The 24468-nt window shown below is 46.8% G+C and overlaps 1 protein-coding gene across 1 annotated transcript in view; it reads left to right on the top strand.

Annotated features, from left to right (window-relative positions):
- Positions 1–9247, top strand: part of LOC138510848 (low-density lipoprotein receptor-related protein 4-like) — a 495073-nt gene extending 485826 nt beyond the window's left edge. The window contains exon 13 of the mRNA XM_069626521.1: positions 9165–9247. Within this exon, the coding sequence (XP_069482622.1) occupies positions 9165–9194 (30 nt within the window). The 3' untranslated portion in view covers positions 9195–9247. The remainder of the gene's footprint in view (positions 1–9164) is intronic.
- The last annotated feature ends 15221 nt before the right edge of the window (positions 9248–24468 follow it).

Below are 24468 nucleotides of genomic sequence, written 5' to 3'. Positions count from 1 at the left end.
AAAGCAGGATATTTCTCTCCGACCAATCCAAGCTTAATTCCTTCAGGATAGAGTCAACTATAAAATGTCAGTGTTTCTAGCCTACCCTAATAGCACATGGTCAGTCTCCATTGTATTACTGGGATGTAGCACCAAGCATAACTCGTGAATAGTAGGGGGTAACCCATCTGCAGGATGTAGAAACATTAAAGGGGAAATCGTATGGATTCACTGTGGTGAAAGTGTCTGAATGGGTCTCAAGGGCCTAACTGTCTGGGAAGGTGATCTTACCCAGGCAAGGGTCCCTTATTTAACAGTCCCAGGTATATAGCTCCCAGAACACTCCATGTCACAATTCACTTTGATGGCTCCTTGGTAATTGCCCACCAGCAAGTAATTATTCCCCCATTGCGTGTGGTTTTTGTCCGGATATATTACCCTCTCCAGCCAAGGTACACCCTCGTGGGCCAGCAAAGCAGCTAGGAGTACCCTTCCACCCACCTCCCCTGCTTAATTTTGGCAGGCTGTGATATTGGTACTCCACAACCGCATACCTGCATAGCTATCTAGGATCTGTCTGAGTGTCTGAGATATTGCTCTCAGCAAAAACCTCAGTCTTAAGTTTTCTGGCCCTTTTTTAAGCTCTGGCATAAGCCCTCCTGGAGCCACAGACATTGCTGATTAGGACTCGCCACTGTTCACTTCTCCTGCCTTTGAACTCCTGCTTGTACTACTTCCTGTTGTGGATAGTTATGTAGGCACCATTGATGCAGGGAATTCCCTATCAAAAGCACTGCATCAATATTCATTTGATGTGATTCAATCTAGCCCGGTCTTTAACTCATATAGTGCAAAGTAGATCGCTCCCTCTGTGACACAGATAAGCCGAGAACTAGGCAGGTGTACAGAAAATATATATTTATAAAATAATCGGTCTAATAATTTCACACAATCACTACACACACCACTTTCTGTGTGGCATAAAACAAAGCTTCAATACAAAAAACTCCATTTTTGGAACATACATTAATAAAAGATCTGAAATTACAACACGTGTTTTCACTGTTGGATCATGTAACTAGAACTCAGATCAGAGTTCAAACCTTCCATCACAGGCAGAAATCCCTTAATGGCAACTTTACAGTACCTTGTAAAAATACAAGATTATGATCAAGTTAGATTTGAATAACGTGCACATTTTTCTACATGTGAAAACTATTTCACACAAGCAGTGCTCTTTCCCTATAATCTCCCTGCAATGTGATGGCCCAGCAGACTTTGATTACACACTTTTTAGATTTATAGAACCCTTCTTCCTTTGCTGCTAGGGAATGCAGAATCTCTCTTCTATCAGGAGTCATGTTCCTACTTTCAGTAAAGTGTGCTTATCAATTAGGGACTTCACTTTATTTCATTTAGGCAAAACACTTTTCTGCCCCAGCACAAAAAAACCTGACATTCAATGTACATTTAACACCCCTCTGCTTGATGGGAAATACAGATGAATGGGGAATAGTTGGAAATTTCATTTTGGACAAGGACACTCCTTCACTTTAGGGAGTTTTGTGGTTGGGAATAAAATTAGGAATGCCTATTCACTTTAAATTACTATATATTTATTCACACTGGGGGAGAGGTTTTGTTAATTTCAAACTTTAAAAAAATCACCACGTATTATTTGACTATAGGGGATTTAATTAAATTATTATTTATCAAAATATGCGGAGGGTCTACTTCCAAACCCTCACCCATTACTGGGGGGGGGGGTGGTAGTAAATCAAACTAATTCCCACACTTGGTTCAGTTGGACAATTGCTTACATACAATGTTTGTGGGGATGGCGCTGAGGAAAGGCATCAGCATTTCTGGAACCTTTCTTGGGGGGGGGGGGGGAACGAGGATCTGGTCAGATGCTATTAATGTATAGCTACTGGCATTCATCCCTCTATTTGGCTCTCTTTGCAAAGATCCCAGCATCTATCTCAGTTTCCCTGTTTTCCTTCTACACCCTCATCAATTCCATCCAAGGTAGTTGGAAGCAATTGTCCCTGGCAATGTTAAATCTGCCTCAATCTTTCAATACTTGCAGCCAGATGGTGTTTAGGCAGCTCCATCTCATTGTGTATCCACTTTTTACCATTTAAAACCCCACCTCCAAAATATCAAAATTAGGCAGTGCTAGCTTATTGATCCTGAATTTGGATTGGACCCCTATGGTCCTCTACACCTCCAAGGCCCAGCCTCTCTCTGGGGCTAGGCTCCTGGAGTTACAAAACTTCAACTATGGAAGGGATGAATCCACCCACTGGGGGTTTCATTTTATCACATGTCAATTTTTCACTGGTTAAATCCTACATCGGGGGGAAAAACGATTATTTTGGACTTCACCGACTATGTTCCATTTGGGCACAAGGTTGCACATCTGAATGACATTTTTGTTTCACTTTACTAACAAATAAGAAAAGTCAATATACCCAAATATTACATCAAGTTGCTTGATTCAGTGAACTAGTACCTCCTTACTTTTTCAGCCTTGTGACATTTTCTGGGGAGTTAGAAATACGTTTAAAGTTGCAGCTTGAGTCCCTAAGGTCAAATTTGAATGAGAATTAAATGAACACCTGAGCCTTGGGATAAGCTTTACAATATGTTCATGATTTTCCTACGACCTATTCTTGAAAAAAAAACATAAAATATCCTATGAAACCCTATGGCAGACTCTAAACAGATGTACATATTATTACAATCACACATCACATTGCGTTTCTTGCTCTAGGTTTCGTTTCTCCTTGGAACGTGGGCTCCAGGCCTCTGCTACCCTTTGTTGACTTTGGTCTGCAGTTAACCCATGAGCCTTTCTTCTCTCAGGGCTAACGGGCCATCTTGTTTCTTATCTTAAAGAGCAGGCCCCAATAAATTCCTTCTTAGTCACTGCCTGAGTGTTCTGAATAAAAACAATTTCTCAGGAAACAGAAACTGATGTTTGTGAAGGTTACATTTCCTTTGACACACGTGGCATTGTTTTATTTTTAATTTAATTGTGTATTGCCCTCAATGTTCGTTTTTCCATGATATGTCCACATTACCCTGGCAAGGGAACCTTTTGACTCCATGTGTGCATTGCTTTAGGCTGCCAAATGCACACATTTCTATGATAGCAGTTTGTGTTTGCAATGATCACTTTGGGCATCTGTCACATTTAATGAAAAGTTGGCCTCTGTTTTTAAGCATTGACAATTGCATGCAAGGCCCACTTGGTGTATGGTTCCGTGTCATTTCATCGTGGGATTTTTTTTCGCTGGCTTTTTTACCGCAGATTTTTTAACGAAAAAAACATCGAATTCTTTTTTGGGGGAGTCCCCCCCCCCCCCCCCAACTCCCATACCATTTATTTTTTGTATATATCCCCGAACACCCACACCCAATATATATATTTTTCCAAGCCCCCCTATAATTCGATGAAAAATCGCAGTAAAAAACCCAGCGAAAAAACATCCCACGATTAAAGTACGTTGTACCTAGTGTATGTATCCTTTTTGGAAGACAGCATTCTGATATGTCTCAGATGCGAGTGAAACACTGCCTTTTTATCTGTCGGCTCACAGTATGTTTCCCAGGTTCAGACTTTTTAGGCCCAACATAGCCAAATGCATCTCTTTTTTTCTTCATCAGAATATATCCCACAACGACCCCCTCCCAGTCCAGAACGCAGTCTCACCTACTGCTGGGTTTGGGGCTCCTTTGCAGTCTGCTTCATTGGGGTGGGAGTGATGGGGAGGGGTGAGGGGGGTTCCCAGTGTGGCTTCAAATCCACCATTTTGAAATCTGGCTGAACATTAATGGCAGAGCTGGAGGTTGCAGTCAGTCAAGTCTACCTGCTGAACTCAGGCAGGCGCTAGCGGGCAAGTTACGTGCAGTTGCCCTCTAGCTGCAAGTCAGTCAGAAAGGAAAGGTGGTACACATGAGATGAGTGGTACCACCCGTGTCTATAGTTCCAGTTGTGGCTCTTGAATATGGTTCCCTCTGAGGTGTGCTGTGTTCATAAGAGTCTGGTAAGCAACAAATGTGCTTGGAAAGAAAGAATAGGGGCTCGAGTTACCCTCTTCCCCCACCTGCCCAGAAATTAATGTGTGGCACTGATGGTTTGACGAATACTCGGTGGTACCAAAACACAAGGGCTGGGGGCAGAAGTGGGTCTTTAGGGAACCCCCACTTACTGCCTCCAAGTAGCATTACACAAGCAGGTGGGCATCTCTGGTCCCAAGAGCCCCTGCGAGATTACAAGAAGGGGTGGTTAATTTAGCCTCGTCAACTCTTCAAAGATGCCTCATGATGTACGCTTTAAATACTGTGACCTACGTGTAATTTGGGTTTATACCATGCACTGCTGCCATTTGCTTGGTCTCAAGGCGCACTCGTGGATCTGAAAGGCTGGGTGGGTTGGTGCTTAGGATTGCTGCAGTAAAGGGTGGGGGAAAACGACACAGGGTTGTAGAGGCAGGAGTAACTTGACTCTGTGGGTGAGCTTTCTAGGTGGGTTTTGGTGAGTGCACCAGATGCATGTTTCCTGGTGGGGGCGCGTGGGGGGGGTCATGCTGATTTGAGAGATGAAGAGTTTGGAGCATTTCTCTTACCGTTTGTGCTGGCCAGGTTGGTCAGCATGTCTTGAGTTAGAGGGGTTTTCCAGGGTACCTAGGTGAGAACACAGGACTGAGGGGAACGTACAGTAAAGAAACCAACCATTAGCACATGGTATAGCGTAATGCTGTAGGGTTTCTTAATGATGCATAGCTGCGAGACAGTGTGCATGACTGCGTGCAATGCGTTCTTCTAGGAATGACAATCCAGCATAGTGTACGGCATTGCACTTTCGTGATACCCAAACTTGAATACACAATATAGTACGATGTGGAAACAAGTCCATGAGTTACCCTTGGTGTGCCTCGGTTTAAGATGCAGGATTACTGGGTAGCATTGGGACACATAACTTTGATGCGCGGTATTAGGAAAATCTAGGTGTCGGATACCTTGGAAATGGGATGGGCGCAGTATGAACTGTATGGGATCTAGAACTGAGACATGGCATTGTGCGCAATATCGAGAGAATGCAATTTTCGTAGTCGCCCCTTGCTAGGGTGTAATAATGGCAATACAGTACTAATGCCATGAGGTTTTTTGCAGCAGTGTTGAGGTTGAAATGTGATGTGCTTTTTTTTTTATTTTTTTTTTTTAGGATGGTGTCAATTTGCACACGGGGAGCGTGGGGTGGGGTTACATTCTCAGCTTCCCCTCCAAGAGTTTTGTGGCCCTGGGCAATTAAGAGTGTGCCTCTGTTCTGCCTTCCACTTTTCTGGCAATATTAGGAATGTGTGCTACAATAACCATCATGTATTAAGTGCAATATAAAAAAAATAAAAAATGTGTTCTGTCCTGTTTTTGGGGCGGGGTAGTTCAGCTTGCAGTGCTCCTAATGTGGATGTTGGTAGCCTAAAAATGTCTGAAGAATTGATGTTTTGGATCTCTTTAGCGTAACATCAGAAAAGTAAACAAATAGTTGGCAAGAGAGGGGACAGTACAGAATATTTTCCATCTACGGTGATATTTGTCCAAATATTGCCCTGTGAGCCAACCTACTTGGGTACTTTTTGTCCACATGGCTGGCTGTGCTAGTCCAATACACACACACACTTGTTTCACAGTTTGCTGTGTACCTTTGAAAATATGGCCACCAGAACTTCAAGGGCCAGTGCAGTGGTAAAGTGTAGTCTGGCATAAATCGCGTGGTTCTGGTTTGCGGGGTGTCTAAAGTGGGGCACTCTCCTTGTGAGGACCCGGTAAGATGCTCTGGCTTCCCTCATACGATGAAATGGATTAGATGGGGGGGGGGGCAGCCTTCACTAGATTGTGTGGATCGCTCGCTTCAACGATCGAGCATTAAGTTAAGCAAGGATGTTAATGTTAAAGGACATTTGTACCGCGCACTATCACCACCAGAGTGGCCCCCTGGCGGCTCTGAAAAAGGGAGGGGTGGTGAGTTAGTGGGAATAAGCTGGAAAAGTGCAAGAGTGGAGTGATGTGCTGGTGGCAGGCTCAGCCCGGTGGGTCTGTTGGCTGGGCTTGGGGTGTCTTGCGATCAGTAGTAGTCGTGTGCTGTTATGCAAGTCTGTGTGGTTTGTTTTGTTGCAGTGTAGTGAAGTTTGTGCGGATTGCTGTGTTTAGGTTTATGGTTGTTTGGTTAGCGTATGAGAGGTGTATGCAGAGGGATGACGTTGTTAGTGGATTGGTTAGGTATTGCTGTCCTTGCAATTGTGTCTAGGTGTGACGCTTGCCATCATTCACTATTCCATCCGAGTGTGGCACTTGCTAATCTCCAATATTCTGTCTAGATGTGAGGCAGGCCAGTGATCACGATTCTATCCAAGTGTGGCACTTGCCATCGTCCACAGTTTCATCTAAGTGTGGCACATGCCAACACTCACACTTCTATCTAGATGCAACGCCAGCTAAATTAAGAATTCCATCTAAGTTTGGCACGTGCTAACATTGTTAAACCTGTCTAAAAGGTGACGCAGGGTAGTCTTAACCAATCTCTATATGTGTGGCACTTGTTAACATTGGTTAGTACGCTAGTGTGTAGTGGAATGCCACACTTACACTTCATCCAAGAATGGATTTAGGCTGGTGGTCATTAATCTCTCTAGGTTTGCAAGGTGCAATTCTATGGTAGTTTACGCTATGGAAGGTAAGGTAGAGTGGCGAGGGCTTTCTGGAGTAGAGTGATTGCTCTACACCCTTCCCATGCCACACTCAGTTTTGTTCGTGTCGGGCTGCCTTTGCTTCCCCTGCAGACACATCTTGGAGCTGCCTTTGTATGAGCCGCCCTTTGCCTTGGGGCCCTTTCCGCAGGGCTGCCAGGCCGAGGGCTGCCTTACTTGGTTCAGTTAAGACCAGACTGTCAGCCAATCACGGGTGGAGGGAGGGCCAGAGGCGGGCAGAGGGAGGGGAAGGGGGAAGCCATGGAGGACGGGGAACAGGGCAACACGAGGGGGTTTGGGGCCACCTGGCGGCATGATGATGGCCACAAGGTGGCAAGAGTGGAGGGTCCCTGCAGCTCACCTGGGGTCACCGTGCTGGTAATGGCGTTCTCCCACAGCGGAGCTGCAGGCCCAAACAGTGTGGCCCCAAATGGCCAATCAGAGGACAAGGAAGGACCGGGGGCGGGCAGAGGGAGGGGAAAGGGGAAGCTGTGGAGGACGGGGAACAGGGCAACACGAGTGGGTTTGGGGCTGCCTGGGGGGCATGATGATGGCCACAAGGTGGCAAGAGTGGAGGGTCCCTGAAGCTCACCTGAGGTCACCGTGCTGGTAATGGCGTAACCTGCTCTTTAAAGGAAGGCCGCACAGGTTTGGGAAGGAACCAACCTTTCTCTTTTATATGGGAAATGGTGGTTTATACCTTGGACATTGCCTGTTTGATTTGTTTTCCTCTCTGGTATTTAATGCAGTAGCCGAATAAATTGCACTTTTGATTTGAGAAATGTATATGAAAAACAAATGTATAGCTAGACTCAATTACTTCCACATTTCTATTATAATTCATACAAATCGGAACTGTATCGAGCCCAGCGTTCGAAATTGCTGGGAGCTATGTAGCTCCTGCTTGTAGCCTAGGAGAGCCTGGTTAGCTTGAATCCAACAGCTACCAGGCGCTACATTTGGTTCTTCAGTCCATCTGGTACCTTACAAACATGCTTGTGTGACATTAACTTTGAGTATTTGAGAATAGGAATAAAGGACACATCTTATACACATTTAAACACAATGGGCAAAAAGTAGCGTGTCTTGGTGGCTCCTGGTTCATCTGCGGTATTTGCTGCCTACAGGGTGATGCCCAACACCAAGGAGCTGGTTTTGGTTCCTGCTCAGCGAATCTGAATTTCGAACCCTAAAGCCGTTGTTATACTACTTAGGAAGGTCTATGGCTAGAAGTTTTATCATTTGTACAAATCGGAAGTGTATCAAGCTATAGTAAAAGCTCTTGGGGAGGCCGATGGCTAGAAGGTTCATCATTCTCGTCTACCTTGATTCTTTGTATTCCCAAAGGTACTTGGTGGGTCCTCAGGGGCGGCCCTTCCAGTAATCCCATCCTCTCTGTAGCACATCTCTTCCCATCTATTGTAGCTCATGTCAAGCCTCCTTCGTTTAATGGGAGCGGTGTGTTTCGCACACTGGAGAACAGTTCCACACCGTAATTCACTTTGACACCATTGTGGAGTCTCTGATTTGGAAATCCTCATTTTTGCTTTAGGGGTCCAAACGTCTCTTGCTCACTCCTGATGTATGGGCAGGTGCCACGTGACCTCCCTAAGCGTCATCCCCATCCCCTTACACCTTCAGTACTTTCTCTTCAATTTAGCCTGTAGAATATGCCTGTTTGTGTACGTTTTAATTAACTGCCTCTGATCTACGGTACCAGGAAAAAGGAACAGCAGCATTTTGAGCAGTGGTGTTACTGGCGCCATTAAAACTGTGGCTAGCAGTTTGGTTCTGTTCCAACTCTGACCTTTGGCATCGTAGAGGATGGTTGGCCAAGAGGTGGGAATTTGAGCACTGTGGGTCAGACTATTCAGAAACAGTTGAGTTTACCGGGATGTTCTGGCTTCTATGTCAAACCCTCTGAGCATGATCTAGCTCACCCAAAAAAAAATCTAGTGTGAACCTTGGGACAGTCTTGGATCGGGAGTCAATTTAGCAGTATGGGGAATCTGACAACTCGCTGCCCACCTTCCATAGCGGGCTGATTACGGGGCGTGAAACCTATATGGACCATATGAACTTGGCCCAAATTAGGAGGATAGATTCAGACCACTGCAAACTAGAACTCCGAAAGCCATTTCGGCTATTGACCGAGGATTGAATTGGGTCTTGGGATCATTTTTAAATAGTATTGCTAGAATTGATCTGTTTGTTTGGAATGAGAGAAATCGCCTCATTGGAATTTAGAATGTGAGCTATCCCAGTGTTATATTTTCAAGATGAAATGCCATATTTAACGGATTGTAGATGTGACCTTTCTAACGTTTGTAATGAACCCAATACACTTGAATGTAGATTAATGCCGATGGTGCAGACTGCAGCTGAGCCCTACCCTATTGTGAGGCTTGTTTTTATTGTGTCTTCCTGCAGGAGCTGTCGAGGCCTCTTCGATCACAGTGAAGTTTAGCAAGAAATGAACTATTCGAAACGGAACAGATTGCACTGCATATAAATTAAAATTTTCTACGAAACCCCTTTGTCTAGATGAAATTTATTTCTAACCTAGTGCACTGCAAGTGCATGTTTGAGCACCGTTCAGGGAATATGTGAAAATGTGCGGTACACTTCAAGCGAGGCTTATTTTAAATGTGTTTCCCAGTGGCAGAAGTGTACCGAAAACAATTGCTGGAACTGTGGTCTTGGCAGGGGACAGGGTAGGCGGAGGTATAGTGCAACATGTGACAAGGACTTGGGGCCAGGGCATTGCAATAGTCTAAGTGACCAGTAACTAAGGCTCCTATTATAACTTTACACTTGAATAGGGACATGAATGGACAGATCCTCTATATAGAATGGAGTATGGTCGCAAAAAGTAGAGGAATGGTAAACAGAAAAAAAATAAAAGTGGAACACTGCTCACTGGTTTCCACATGGGTCCACATCATTGATTATATCGTGGGTGCATGGTACTACTTTAGTTTGCCAGTACTCGAGCTGCTCAAAGCAGGTACATCTTTTCAGGTTGTAGTTGGCATGTGTCCTAATAATTGTGAATAGTGTGTTTGATTTTCTATCGGCCTATTGCAGTGAAAGAGAGTTACAGATTTTTAAAGCGCTACCCACCTGGGATCTGTTCGCAGTTGGGGGGTGAGGCAGGCTCAACCTGCACACAAGACCTGGGGGCCGTGAGCCATGTGTACCTTGCAAGTCTGGGCTTTGACTGCCAGTGAGATAGCTCATGGGACACATGCACCTGTTGCAGAGATGTTACCTGCACGTTCCAATCTCAGACTTCAGGGGCTAATTTTTCGTCTGCGAGCACTGTTTCCTGCATGACACAAGGTACTGTGAAATTCAAACCCGAGGCCCGCATGCGACGCGCACACATCTCGGCAATCAGTGTATAGGATTCTATGGAAAGGATCGTTATTGGTACACATTCTACAGAATAGCTTTCTGCTGGCCCCATGTTGGTAAACCAGTGTGCAGCATGCCTTCGTTTAGTTGCTATGTCCGTGCTGCTTTTCGGGTGTGGGTCTTTACCCCGAACCCTCCATCCCAGGGCAGGCATTAGGGCAGGGCCGACAGCCCGGGGCGTCATTAGCCCCACTCTCCCTCCCCCCCCTGTCAACACACCAGCTCTGGGGAGTCTTTCAAGGGCTCCCCCGAGCTGGCGTGGTGGGAAAAGGTGCGGCAGGCGCCCTATTGAAATAAGATGCGCCCGCTCTTGTGCTGGGATCGGGCTTTACAGCACGGGAGCGAGGAGCATTCAATAACAATAGGGTGCTGATTCTTTTTCATTGGCACCCTATTGAGATGATTACTGCCCGCACTGACATGGGACCAGGGCGGTTTTCATTAGAATAGGGTGCCACCAGCACCCCCTCACCCCCCCCCTTCCTTTCCATCTCACGTCTTCCATACTTCCTCTCTGGGCCTTCTCTACACACCTCCACCCTGCCCCTCCCCAACACCTCTGCACCACTTACGACCCTTTGAGCTTGCGCTGCCATTAGTGGCACTATAAAGACCTGCAAGGCAACGCTGGCGATGTAAATGTTCGTGCTGGTAATGGCAGCACGGGCTAGACCGAACATTACCAGATGCTTCCAAATGGAGACTCAAAACCACCTTCAGTACTTGACAATAAATGGGGTGCAACAGCTTTTGAATCCACAAGAATTGTGTGACAACCCTCGCTGTGAGCACCATGTAGAGGGTTATTTTACTAAATGTTTCAATTGTCTAAATCCCCCCACCCTGCTTGGAACTGGAGGCGAAACGACTTATATAAAGATCTGCATAGAACTGGGGGGCGTAGTGCCAGAGGAGTTCCCCCACCCAGTCGCGTTTTATGCCCGTGAGAATTGGATATCTGGAGGACTATAGTAACACCGGACCCTTGAGAAAGCAAGCGTGAGAGTAAGTGATGTACCTATTGCCCTAACCTACTCACACGAACATTAAATGTCTGGTTTGGATATCAGTCCTGCAATTTTTCGATTTTCTGTTGTACTTTTTGATTAACGATAATTAGCCGAACCCCAATTCGAAAATGCAAAGAGCTCTGAATTATTTGGCTGAGACTAGTCACTTAAATAAAAGCTCCTCTGAGAACACAGTGCAGTATGCCAACATCACAAAGGTGTTGGCACATCTTGCAAGCACTCCTTTCGCTAGCACTCCTTTCGCTTTCACTGCACTATTGGAGCCACTGGTCAAAATATGGGAAGGGAGGGGTTCTTGGCACTGTGGCGGTCGTCAATATGGTAAGCAATTTACCCATTAAACACTTCATTTTTTAACATTGGAGAAATCCTTTTAATCTGCTTTCCCATGCTTCATCTTTGTGGGAAAAGTAGAAGGCTGCAGAGGAATTTAAATATTTACATTGTATTTAACACTGTAAACACAAGCCGATCCGCAGACTTCCTGGGGTTCTTTTGCTGGGCCAAAACCACACATTCAGCAACGTCCAGTTACCTATTTACAGACTTCCCAAAAAAGACCAGATCCAACCCTGCAACCTTCCCAGGGCGTACTCTATGATCCTAGCCAAAGTGATCGGCTTGTCACTGGTATGATCTGTAGGGGTGCTGTTACCTACCTAATTGTCAATGGATTGCTTTTCTCCCACAGATTCCTCATCCGATAGATATCCCTTCCAGCTATCTACCTAATGCGGAATCTGCGGGATAAGATTCCATAGAAAGGACATTACAGGTAAGTATCTCTTATTTCTGTTTAAACTGCAATATTGGCCCATGCTGCCTGTGCTATTTTGGGCCGCTTTAAAGGCGTCCACGCCTCCTTCCTTTATCTTTCTTCAGACTTCCCTCGTCTGACTAATCATTTATGGTTGGAAATCCCTAAAGAAGAGCATAATTCATGTTCATGACGAGGGTAAGTCTTTTCAAAGACAACAAGGAAGCACTGACCCGGTCGCCATTGCTCAGCTGCTTTAGTCCCCTAATCTGACCGCAGAATGGCCTGCAAACTCGCACCTTTTGAAGTTTGCTAATCCAGAGTTTTAAAGCTTCCCCCGGAAAATCTTAAAATTTGCTTCAAACCCAGCTCCTTTTTTTGTGTGCCCTTATTCCACCTGGATCTGCTCAAGGCCCTACTTGTTTGTCCTTAAAAGGTTATTACAACATGAAGTGGTCCACTAAGGCCCATCCACATCATGCATGTCCCTTTTGAGGTTTTCTGTGTGCTGTTTCTTGGAGGACCCAGTCCGCAAAGAGGAAAGGTGTATGGCTAGCTTTTTCTGTTGAGGGGACTATATCGGAGAATACTCTGCTCTGGAGAATTTCTTCCTTAATCATTTGAGTTACTAATAAGGTAGCGGTTTGGTAATTCGCAATCTGTTTTTGTGCTTCAGTATAAAGCATGTTTACCCTCCTTTGCTCCGCTGCGCCCTTCACCCATGTTGGTAACAGAACATGGATGTGATGGGGAATCTTGGTCCACCCTGACCTTGATTTTTTTTTCAGTTTACAGAAAGAGTAACTATTTCTATGTTTATCACCGTTTAAGCTTGCTCTTGCTTTCGGAAACCCGTGGTTTACCGGCAGATGCCTCTCCAGTGTCCTTAGCACCTTGTTCCGCTCACTTGACCCAATGGTCAGAGTGGCAGCACCCGCTATACTGCCACCCATGCAGTGAACGGGCAAAGGCTCTGCTTTATTAAAATAGGACGCCTTTCCAGTGGGTGCTTTGAGGACCATCTTCTCCCTCATACTTTTAGTCAAATCAAGTGGTACTACTTCAGGGTAGGATAAAGCCACTGGGTGGGAGTGGAGTAAGGCCACCCAATAAGCCTGAATGGGGCCGGCTTCCAGTCTCATTAGGTCTGTGGCTGGGAATAGGGATGCGGGAGCAGTGTTTGCTGGGGGGGGGGGTGTATGGGTGATATCCGTTACCCAAGCCCTTCTCTTATCATAGTAATTGTCCATATCCTTCTCCTTGGATTCATCCTGACTTGGAGAGAAAGTGTTCAGATTAACAGGAGGTCTAAGACGAGGTGGCCCTTTATTATAGGCAAGGGGTGCAGTTTTTACCGTTCTAAGAGAACTTAAACTCCCCCCCCCCCTTCCCCTGGAATGGAAAAAAAAATCTATTTAGAAAGACTGCTCCCTGACTGCACGGAGCAGTCTTTTTAAATCGAGCTGTGTCACCCCTGCGGCGCAGGGGATGACAGGCCCAGCGGGACCCGGAAGCGCAGGACGAGGAGAACCAGTAAGTGTGTGTCTGGCTGTTTTGGTTTGGGGGAGTCTTGGGTGGGGATGGAGTGGGTGGGGACGGGAGGGGCAGAGATGGGAGGGTTTGGGCGGCAAAACACAGATGTAAAGTAAATCCTGCAGGAGACGGTGGGGGAGGAAAAATGGGGGGCTCTGGGGGGTCGGGGGGGGGGGGGTTAAAACTCCGGATTTTCTTTTTTTTTTTTTAAAAACCTAATTTTAAAGCTCTCAAGAGAAAGACCGTTACAATGCTGGTTTTACGATCAATGGAAAATCGTTCCTTGCAAATCAGTCTTTCTCTTGAGAGCTTTAAAATGAGGTCTTTTTACGTAAAACCGTTTTTACAGCAGGTTTTGCATTTTCGGTGCCTTGCAGGTTGCATTTCAGTAGGGCACACCCCTCATATCTTAAGGACTGTGATGAATTACAGGCGAATCTGGTGTAATAAAGATCTCCATTAAAAATGTCATTTTATATGACGGTGGGTGCAGAAGAGACGATTTTAGGATGTGTCGGAGCTATGCCACTTCCTGCAGCTGCTGTTGAAAGTACAGTACTTTGCACAATTGCACATACATGGGAAATGGCTTTTTCCTTGAGCACAGGCCCACCAGCGTCTTGACGTCACCTCTTGAAAAACCATGGGTCCTGCAACTATGACTGGGCAGAAACGGGGATCAGGCAGTCACCTTGTGTGTGGAGAGAAGGTTGGTACACACAGAAATTTTGTACACAAAGGACATGTTCACGCGGTCTTTGAATCCGAGTTGGCATCTGATGTTGAATTCATAGGGCTTGAGGGGCCATGCGGAAGTTTTTGTGTGAGTGTTAATCGCCTTTGGCAGAAACCGTCGGAATCCTGTTAAAGGGGCCAAATGTTTTCGATCCCCCTCATAACCACCATAGTGCAAAGCCCCAGCAGAAGTGATTCCTAAAAGATAAAATGGGCAAAATGCCTTTTCTCGCCTTCCTTACCCTCCGTACTCCCCAGGAGTGCTAGAAAGTGAATACTTTCCAGTGGCAAGAGGCTCTGAGCCACAATATTCTTCCGGCCGAACAACCACTATCCACATTGAACAGACATACGAGGGGATAACAACATTTGAAACCATTCAATTATGTTAGTGAGGAGTTGCTGGCTTGACGAGTTCTAATGAAGCAAGTAAATTGCACCAGACATTACCTTTCGTCTATCCATTCCCTGCTTTCATGTGGGATAGGCTCTATATAAAGATGGTTACTTTTGGAGGGTGGGAACTTTTGGCATGGGCATGAAAGACTGACAATGTGAACCTAGGCGGTCACCCAGCTCTCCTCTCCGCCAATGGTGCAGCATAGCTTCGAAATTCCTAGATTCAGTGCATACTTTCTGAAAGCTGTAGCAGTGCTTCCATTCTCTGATGACTACAAGGTTGAAGCCATTGTAACCGCCACATAATGTGAGGCAGGTGGTTACGCCATTCATTGGTCAGTCACTGTTTTCATTTGGCCATGCATTTCTAGGTCACTCACATTTGTTTTATCCCACTTTTCATCCTACCCCCTTGATTGGTTACTCGGACCTCTGATAATTGGGTGGCCAAAGGGTTTTGGTCAGCGATGACTTCTAAACTACTGTGCAGACGAGAGCAAAAGCGGCCGGGGTGTTGGTTGTTTAGTTTTTGGGCTATCTTGGGGTTGGTCTAGGGTGGAAAGTGGAATTTGTGTTTATGTGGACAGACGCATTTGAATGCTACTGTACAATAGAAGCACATGGTCGTACCATGCAGTATGTCAAGTTGTGACAAGAAAACAATAACATTTATTAAAAAGAATAGTTTTTACACTGGCAGAAGTATACGTTCTCTGAACGGGTTCTGTAGACCCACAACACTGATCCTGTAGGTAGCTGTTCAGATTCGCTTATCGCTTGATGTACTTTACACCCTTAAGTAAACTGCACTGAGAGTGGTCATGTGGTGCTGCCTGGCATACCCTGGAGCAGACGTGGGGGGGGGGCAGAGTTGGTGTGCTGCTGCACTGGGACCTACTCGTACACGTCCCCTTTCCTCCATCCTTGTGGGCATCCCCCAACATGGGGACAGTACCGTTACCTTTGGAAGCAAAACATTTAGCTTCCCCTTTAAATTTAGTATAGCATGCAGGGGCATCGCCCCGGGTGTGGGAGTGCCCCCCCTTAGTCCCTTTTTCCGCACAGACTGTGTCAGACCTGGCAGCTAGGCGCAGGGACTTATAACTTTCTGCTAGCTCCCTGTTTTGATTTTCAATCATCTTCACCTACCTTCTGTGCCTCACCTCTCCCGGGGCATGTCGGCTACAGGAGGATTCACCAGATGTGTGTCCTTCGACCGCTCCTTCCTGGCTTCAGACCCCCATGCACTGTCTGGAGTGCCTGAGACCCGGCCGTCACTGAGATGCGTGCGCGGCTTGCAGCACTCTCGGTCATCGGACATTGAAGAATCGGTTGTTACGTTGGAGGGAGATCTTCCACACTTCTCCGCCAGCTCACCTTAAAGACTTTGTCTCCAGGACCTCATGTCAAGACAAGGAAGGCCCTTTATTTAGTACGGCTCCTCAGTGTTAGGCAAGAATTGATGTAGTAACCTGGTTTGAGAGTACACAACCCATGTCCTCTTAGTATTGGGTACCCCACCTATTGGTATAGCCCTGTACTACACAAGTTGGTAGTGTGACTGAGCAGCCAGGCTCATCTAAAGAGGGGTAAATGTGAACTGTAGCAATGGCATCCACAAATACAAGTAGCCAAGTAACACTTACACTCAAGGTTTTTTGTTATAAATAATTATTTAACAAGGATTTTTAAATAAGCAGTCTTTAAAAAGGGCAATATGTATCACAATTAAATATACTTTAAAATACTTTTCCAGAATCAACACAAAGCTAGTAGATACTCTTTAGAAATGCCTCTTGCACACTTCCATTTATATCACATGATTGAGCAAGGTCATGGGAACCCACACAAAAAGAACACCAACTCCTGACATTATGCAAACAAATAGTGACGATGACTGCTACTTTTGATTATGATTTACTATAGAAGTATGTGTTGTATATACATAAGGAAAAACATAGGACACTCAATAAAATACATAGAACATACATAACCTAGTACCCAAATACATGTCCCAAATGAATTTTTTAGGTCAGAATCAACAGCATTTACATTCTCTATGGTCCCTTGTGGGGGATGACATGAGCAACGACAGTGCAATTGCGGTACAATGTGACGGTCACTGAACTGGACTGTATGTTGGTGAAATATTGTGACACAGAAAAATAGGTCAACACAACTGTGTTTTGGCCTCAAAGCTGTTCTTGTGTAGCTGTCAATTAGTCGGCTTCACCAGGATGGGAAAGTTGTATACATGAGGAATCCTATGTGATCTGTCAGAGAAATAGACAGAACAGGCGGTCAGGAGTGTGCAGGGTTCAAGGTAAATGATACAATTTTACGAAGCAAACAAATGCAGCACTTGGGAGTCTCTCTAGGGAGACTGTGATCACGGATCTTACTGTAATGGGTTGCACAGGGGCAAACAATCTGAAGGTCAAAATCATCGGAGAAGTCGAGGAAAAAAATCCAGAACACGTCAAGTCTAAGTAATGAGCAAAAAGGTGTACATGAGATACTAGGTAGATCTGTACTCTATATTGATTACGAGATGAACCAAAGTGACAGCTCTTAACAGCTGTAGGCCTGTACGCTGGATAGGTCGGAGAAGGTAGACCGGGAGTGGTGGTACACCAGAAGGTGGACTGCGTGTAAAGGTTCAATCTGGATTGTGGAATGAACGGGAGGTGGATTAATCTGATACCCGCTATCCAGTGCATATCGTTGGTAAGCGTGTGAAGTCACTGTTGTTGCCGGAGCTGTAAGCTGTAAAATGGGCTAAATAGCTATGCGTGGAGGACGGAGTAATCTACAGTGCGCTAACCTGTGCATATTAGAGGTACAAGTGCAGCAGGAGAGACAATCCGGTATTGCTCCCAAGAGCGTGTATACTACAGGGTTCGGATAAACTATAGCCGAACAATCACATGATATGGTAACAGAGCCCAATGTAGCTCCTTATGAGAGAGACGCTTCTTTTTCCACAAGGCAGTAGGGCACTTTCTGGCCAACTTGACCACCTTGGAATGGTGGTTCCCGCATCTTCTGGGACTGATGGGATTGTGTATGCTCACGGTCCAGCACGCCCGCCGCAAGATGAAGCGCCACCAACTCAACCCGGCAGCCAATTGGGAACAGGAGGCAGGAGCTCCGTCGAACAGGACTCCAATCCACCCGCTCCTCATCCCAGATCTCTGCTGGAGGCTGATGGAATGCAATGTGGCAGTGGGAGCCCCCTTGACCCGACCAGAGCCCACTATGGTGGTGAAGACAGATTCCTCGCTGTCGGGCTCCACCATTCATGGCGCATGGTCCAGGGAGGAGGCCCTCCTGCATATCAATCTGCTTGAGCTCAGTGCGGTGGGCCTGGGGCTCAAGGCTTCTCTGACGATCATCGGGGACACTTCGGTTCTGGTCAGGACCCACAACTCCACTACAATGTTTTACTTGAACAAGCACAGTGACACCCGTCCCCACGCCCCACCCTCCTCCTGCGCATGGAGGTGCTGTCGATCTGGAAATTGATCCTTATGGAAGGGATTCATATTTCAGCGGTCCACCTCCCGGGGGACAGCAATGCGGAAACCGACCCGCTCAGCTGATTGGGGTTCACCTAGGAATGGGTATTGCACATCAGCTCCTTGTTGCCCTGTTCCAGAGATGGAGGTTTCCGCAGCTGGATTTGTTTGCATCTCTGCTGAATTCCAAGTGCCCCCACTTTGCCTCTTGGGCAGGCCGGGGGTGTCTAGGGGACACATTTCAGCTCGGCTGGCACGGCCGCAGGTGCTATGCATTTCCTCCTCCACTATTGCTACAGCAGACTCTCCGCAAGTTCCGGACTTCAGTGGGCTAGAACCTCACCCTGATCGCCCTGCATTGGCCGTCGAGGATGTGGTTCTCGGACCTACTTCAGTTGTTACCAGAGGCCAGTCCATCTTCTGATCCCGAACAGAGGCTTCTTGACACAGCAGGGCAGGGCAGTGCTAGGCAGACCCTTGTGGCCCGGTTACTGACCAGCTGAGACTGCAACATGCTCAATTTTCTGATGACAATTGGGGCATCAGACAGGAGGCTGTCTATTCGATCCCAGGAAGTGGGCCTGATTTTGGCGTTGGGCTTGTGACAAGGGGCTATCCCCCTTCACCTGCCCCCTGGACGATGTGCTGGCCTTCACCACGCATTTGCCCACTCTTGTGTTCAGATGGATAACTGCTGCACCTATTTGGCAGCGATTGGGGCCTACAAGAATTCCCCAGAGTACATTTTTTTTCAGCAGCCAAACCCGCTGGTTAAGGCCCACCTCAAGAGGTTGTCTGGGCTTTTTCATCTGGTGCACAGGCCTCATCCGGTCTGGGACGTTAATGTGGTTCTTGCGGCTGTCATGGCCACTGGGCAAGGGCCCCATGTTTTTATCACCTACAGGGTCCAAATGGACCCAATCCTGGCGCCTCTAGCACCAGGCTCATTAAAAACGTGTGCTTTGCACACTTTGTGCCTAAGGCACATACATCAGGGCCGGGTGTGGCCATAGAAGATCATTGGGGAGCATGTGCAATAACCTCGGGGAGTGGCAAGGTGGAGCCACAAGGCTGGTCCAAAGGGAGGAGCCGGGGCCAGCCTATTTAAGACCAACCCGCCCACATACTGGCGCTTCGTGTTAATCTGCCTTCTGCAGCGTAATGCTTACCACTGGCCTTACCTGTTTTCCTGCTCATCTCGTCGCGCATCTTCCAGACTCCAGCTACTCCACCGCTGAAGGCGCACCTTTCCTGACTCCAGCTACTCCACCGCTGAAGGCGCACCTTTCCTGACTCCAGCTACTCCACCGCTGAAGGCGCACCTTTCCTGACTCCAGCTACTTCACCGCTGAAAGCGCTCCTTACCCGACTCCAGCTACACCATCGCTGAAAGCGCACCATACCCGACTCCAGCTATACCATTGCTGTATGCGCACCATACCCGTCTCCTGCACTCCATAGTCTGCAGCGCACCGCATCTTACCTGATTCCCACAGTCATCAGAGTTTGAGCGCTTTCTCACCTGTTCCGGACATCCAGCTATGCTGGAGCTTATCTTCCATTATTCATCTTCGCATCCTGTAGCAGTGGACTGGCCTTCAAACAGTCCTCCGCTCGACGTCGCCAGACTTCTCCTGCAAGAGAAAAGAACACAACAGTTTAGAAGTTGCATAAATAATGAACGCTCGGCCGCGCCATACCAGAGCCTAGCGTTCTACCCTGAAAGCCAATTTACCATCTAATAATAAGGCTTCATCATCCTCTGGGGAATCACTGGACTCGCTCCAAACACTGCGACTCCGGGCAGCCATCTTCACACCTATAGAGGAAAGAAAAGACATTGCAAGAATTATGAACTATAATCACGGCAAAAGACATAACAATACAAACAATAATCATTGCTAAGAACACTCACCTAAGTGGTTGGTCACAGCCGGTCTAGGTCGCCACTTTCACGGGACAGTGAAGCAACTAGGTCCACCCAAAGCACCCCGGCTACAAGAAGCAGAACGGAGAGCCCGTCATTACGAAAAACAGGTGAGCTTGCATGGGCAAAAGCTTGCTCACTTCATTCTGGCACGAAAGGTTTGAGGGGAATCACACCACCACCACGGCATTCTCATTGCCTCATCTTCTCTCAGGGGCAGTACCAGCATCCAGAGCAGTTGACTTCGCAGCAGCTGGGGGAGAGCCGATCCAAGGGAGCCAAGTCCAGGAGGGCTCCAACCGTGCCCCAACGTCCTCGCACAGACCAGGTGAGCGTAACAGCAGCCTTGCAGCACAAGCCCTTTGAGCCGATGGCCTTGGTGGACATCCGACTGGTGATGCTAATGACAGTGGTTGCACTCACTTCTGTGTGCAGGGTCAGCGAGCTGCAGGCATTTTCATGTGAACCCTTCACCACGTTTCATAACGATATGGTCATCTTGCTAACTCAAGCAAGTTTCCTGCCCAAGGTGGTTTCTCCATTCCATTTGAACCAGGAAATCTGACTGTCGGTGTTCTTCCTGAACCCACAGTCAGAGGCAGAAAGGGCTTTACATTACTTGGACCTCAGAGTCCTCAAGTTCTATCCAGGGCTGGACTGCCCCACCGGGAAATCCCCCGGTGGGCCTCTGGTCATAGGGCCTCTCTGGCGACATGGAAGGATATAATAAAGCGTGCACATTGCGTGAATCCACCTAGGTGGTTTCATTGAATTGGCTGCCGGCTGGCTGCCACCACCGACGACACTCTGACGCTGGCACTGTGGATTTCTTTTATTTCTTCCCAGCTGGCTGTGTGCCTGCGCACGAGGGCCTGGGCAGGTCGGGGAACCGAAACGGCACGTGCCTTCTTGCACACACATTCAGGTGCAGTGTCAAGTGTTGGGTGTGCAGTGCGTGCCACTGCCGGGGCAGCGACTGTGAGGCCTTCGGCTGGCATGTCATTGATGTCGAAGGTATGATAGACCAACACTGTATTATTCTACTCATTACTGAGTTGCCATCAATCAAATCAAGGGAAAAACGAAGTAGAGGAAGAAAAAAACATGTAGCGTTTGTATGAACATCAGATATAGCTGGATGTGTTTGCCGATTTTAGTGAACCATAACAAACTCCATTAACTTCTGACAAAGAATGCAAATTAATCACAACATGGGGTAAGAAGAAATTAAGGGCTCTTTTCCAATAAATAAGAAGGCAGGATGAAATATTCCTCCTTCTGCATCCTGGGCTGGCGCCTCGACTCTTCTCCCTGCAGTCCAGTGGGCGCTAGCGTAGGGTGGAGTTGGTCTTAGCTTAGGGAATAGGTCAGAGCAAGGCGTGAAATAAGCACCCACACTATCGGGCCCAGGCCAGTCGATTCCAAGAGGGGCCCCCACTCACAATCTGCGCATCACTGGAGCGGTCTGCTTAGAAGTCGCACGGATCAAGAAAACGCACTAATCATCCGCATCGGAGGTGCATCCAATTTGTTATTCGCTCTCTCGCTGGCGGCAGATGCTCTGGGAACCTTAAGTGACAGCTCTGGCCTCCCGACGTGTGCGCGCTACAGCAACACGCCCGTACTGCCTGTGCAGGTGAACTGTCGGCAGCTCCATGTAGAGCAGGGGAAATTAACAGCAAGATGTAAATGGCTGAAGCAGCAGAGAGGCTGATGGAGCCGCCAAAGCAGAGGGGGGAGGGGGGTGGGGGGGGGGGGGGTTTGTGGAGGGAAAAAATGAAATTTACAGACGAAAGCGGAGGGGTAATAAATTAAACGTTCCCAGCTTTTCCATTCCACAGGCAACTATTTGCTCAGAATCTGTCTTTCTTTGTAACTTCGTGGCATTACTATGTAATTTATTACCTACGATGAGTGATAACACAAAGATATAAAAAGCATTATTATGGCACAGGCAGACTCGAGAGCTATGTTTTAAATACATGTCTACTGTGGTGTGTCTCTCTGCGTTCCTGTTTCCAGCAGAGAGTGCTAGTGGGAAGCAGGCGGACCGTCTTATCCCTTTAGGTGGGGAGATGTGGTTGTACACACAGAATGCGCGAGTGTAAACATAGCAACTAGGTTTGTGGTATTAATGGTGCATGGTGTTTTTACTGTGTGAATTCAAATTAAATTACTATGCATTTGTATTTTCGGACAGGACTGTTAGTGGATGGAACTGTTGGAAACCAGTTTTAGCCGGCTCCCTGTATACATGTTGCTGTAGTTAAGAAAAGAACAGCGCACAAGTGCCACACACACACACGTACACATGTGCATGTGAGCCAGTCTCTGGTCGTTTTGCAACCTCCCATGTGAGGCAACCATATAGAAGGCCAGTTAGGGAGGTGCGCTGTCAAGTAATGGTGTTCTAAGTGGAGAAAAGATGCATCAGAAACCCAGAATAATGTATTCTTCACACAAAGATGTTGTGGAATGGGCTAAGGGGCACACGTTGCCTGTAATACGGACTATGCTACATGCAACAATTCTGTACTTAAAAGTTGCCCAACCCTATGGAAGCATGTTCTCGCACCTAGAAACACTTGTATACAGGCGTGTTATAAATGACTTATCATGTCATTGAAGGTGCAATGCATGTCCCCAGCACTTAATTCAGACCCACAGAGAGCGTGAGAGAACATCAGCAGGCTGACAATGAGCTTCCTGGGGCAACTGTTTAAAAATGCACCTGGAGGGACAGGTTACATGGGACTGAGGCAGAAGACTGACTAAGCATTGGATAGGGTTGGAACTCGGCTGGGGCTGAACGCAAGAAGACCATGTTGAATCAAGATAATTGTGCTCTACAAAAACATTCCACACCCAGTCTTTGTGGGTGTGTTTCCAGACTAAAGTACTTTGAATGGGTGTGCTTGCATTTGGGAAGCCAGCGTGCACATCCTGGAGAGTGTATTTAAAATACACCGGTATAGCCCAATAGACCGCTGCTCAACTCAGAGAAGAGAGGTTTTCTTCCTCCCTCCTCACAATGCGGCACCCCGCCTTACCTTATACAGTTTCTTCACATTCTCCTCTTTACTCAATACCCAATTGCTCGCAAGCTATGGGTCCTTTTCAGAGGCGTATCTAGGATTTCCTAACTAGTGGGGCCTGAAGCTAATGTAGTTGGGCCCACCACAGTAATATTAAGATCTGCAAATGCCCACACAGTGCTGATGAGCGGGTATTCACAGATTCTGGGGGGCCTTGCCTCCTTAGGCCCTACCCTGTCTACGCTTCTGGTCCAATTGACTGTAACCTTAAGTTTCTTCAATTCATCAGCTCCAACACAGTTGCTGATTGGTTCAGCCTGCTGTTCTTACCCTATGAACAATGTGTAAGAATTTTCATTATATGGGCTTAAAATGTTGTGGGTAGCTTACTTCCGATGTCAGTGTGCAACGTTTTTTGCTGTGCTTTCATTTCTCCTTTTTCAAATGTGAGACGCTTCGGAATTGTTTCCCTAAGTTTACAGAATGCAATGTTTTGCTCTTGTTTCACCTTGTTTCACAATTTTCCTTGCACGTGGTGTTTTGGGATTTTGTGTCCGAGTTCCTACAAATCAGCGGTTTATGTCATACTTTTTCAGTTCTTTCTTCAAATGTGTAACACTTTGGAATTCTGTACCAGAGGTCCCAGAATTCAACATTTCACACTTGCTTCAATTCTCTTTCTTTGAACGTGCAACTCTTTGGGATTTCATACCACATTAACCCTGAATGCAGCATTTCTTTGTGGGTTATCCCCTGAACGCGAAGGGTTTCTGCTGTTTCTGTTTTCCCCTTCAAGCTCTGGCAAAGACTTTCCCGTCTGCTTATCCTCTGATTCCAAGGATACCTCAGCAAGTTATCATCTCATCTTGGCCCCTGGGGGCGTCTCTCATGAAGGCCTGGTAGGCAAGCTCTTGTATGCTCCTTTCAGCATTTGGTTACGTATCAGACTTCTTAGTTTACCTTTTGGACTTGTGTTGCATCTGTCCTCGCTCCCATTTCTCCAGCTTAATGGCAGGTCTGCAGAGTCTTGGTCTGCATACCTGCCTGTGTGACCATTCGATGCTGATGTACACCTCGAATTTGGCAGCATCTCCCAGCTTACAACCCCAGACATTCCCTAGTATGGGTAGCCAACCACCTCCTCTCTGATCAATCTAATAGCCACCCAGTGCCGTGTGTGGTTCTGCAGCTGTTTGCTTTGAAGGTAGAATATTACAAGAGATATTGAATATTTATTAGCTGTTTTACAATTCTAGAATTTTCACAGATTTCTATTGAATATTTATTATTTATTAGCTGTTTTACAGTTCTAGAGTTTTCAGATTTCTGTTACCTAATAAAAAAATTTGTTACAATCTAGGATTTATTTGACATAAGAATGT

Source organism: Ambystoma mexicanum, chromosome 6p, assembly GCF_040938575.1.
Source record: "Ambystoma mexicanum isolate Mex_15411 chromosome 6p, UKY_AmexF1_1, whole genome shotgun sequence".
NCBI lineage: Eukaryota > Metazoa > Chordata > Amphibia > Caudata > Ambystomatidae > Ambystoma > Ambystoma mexicanum.
This window is presented reverse-complemented; position numbering and strand designations above follow the sequence as displayed.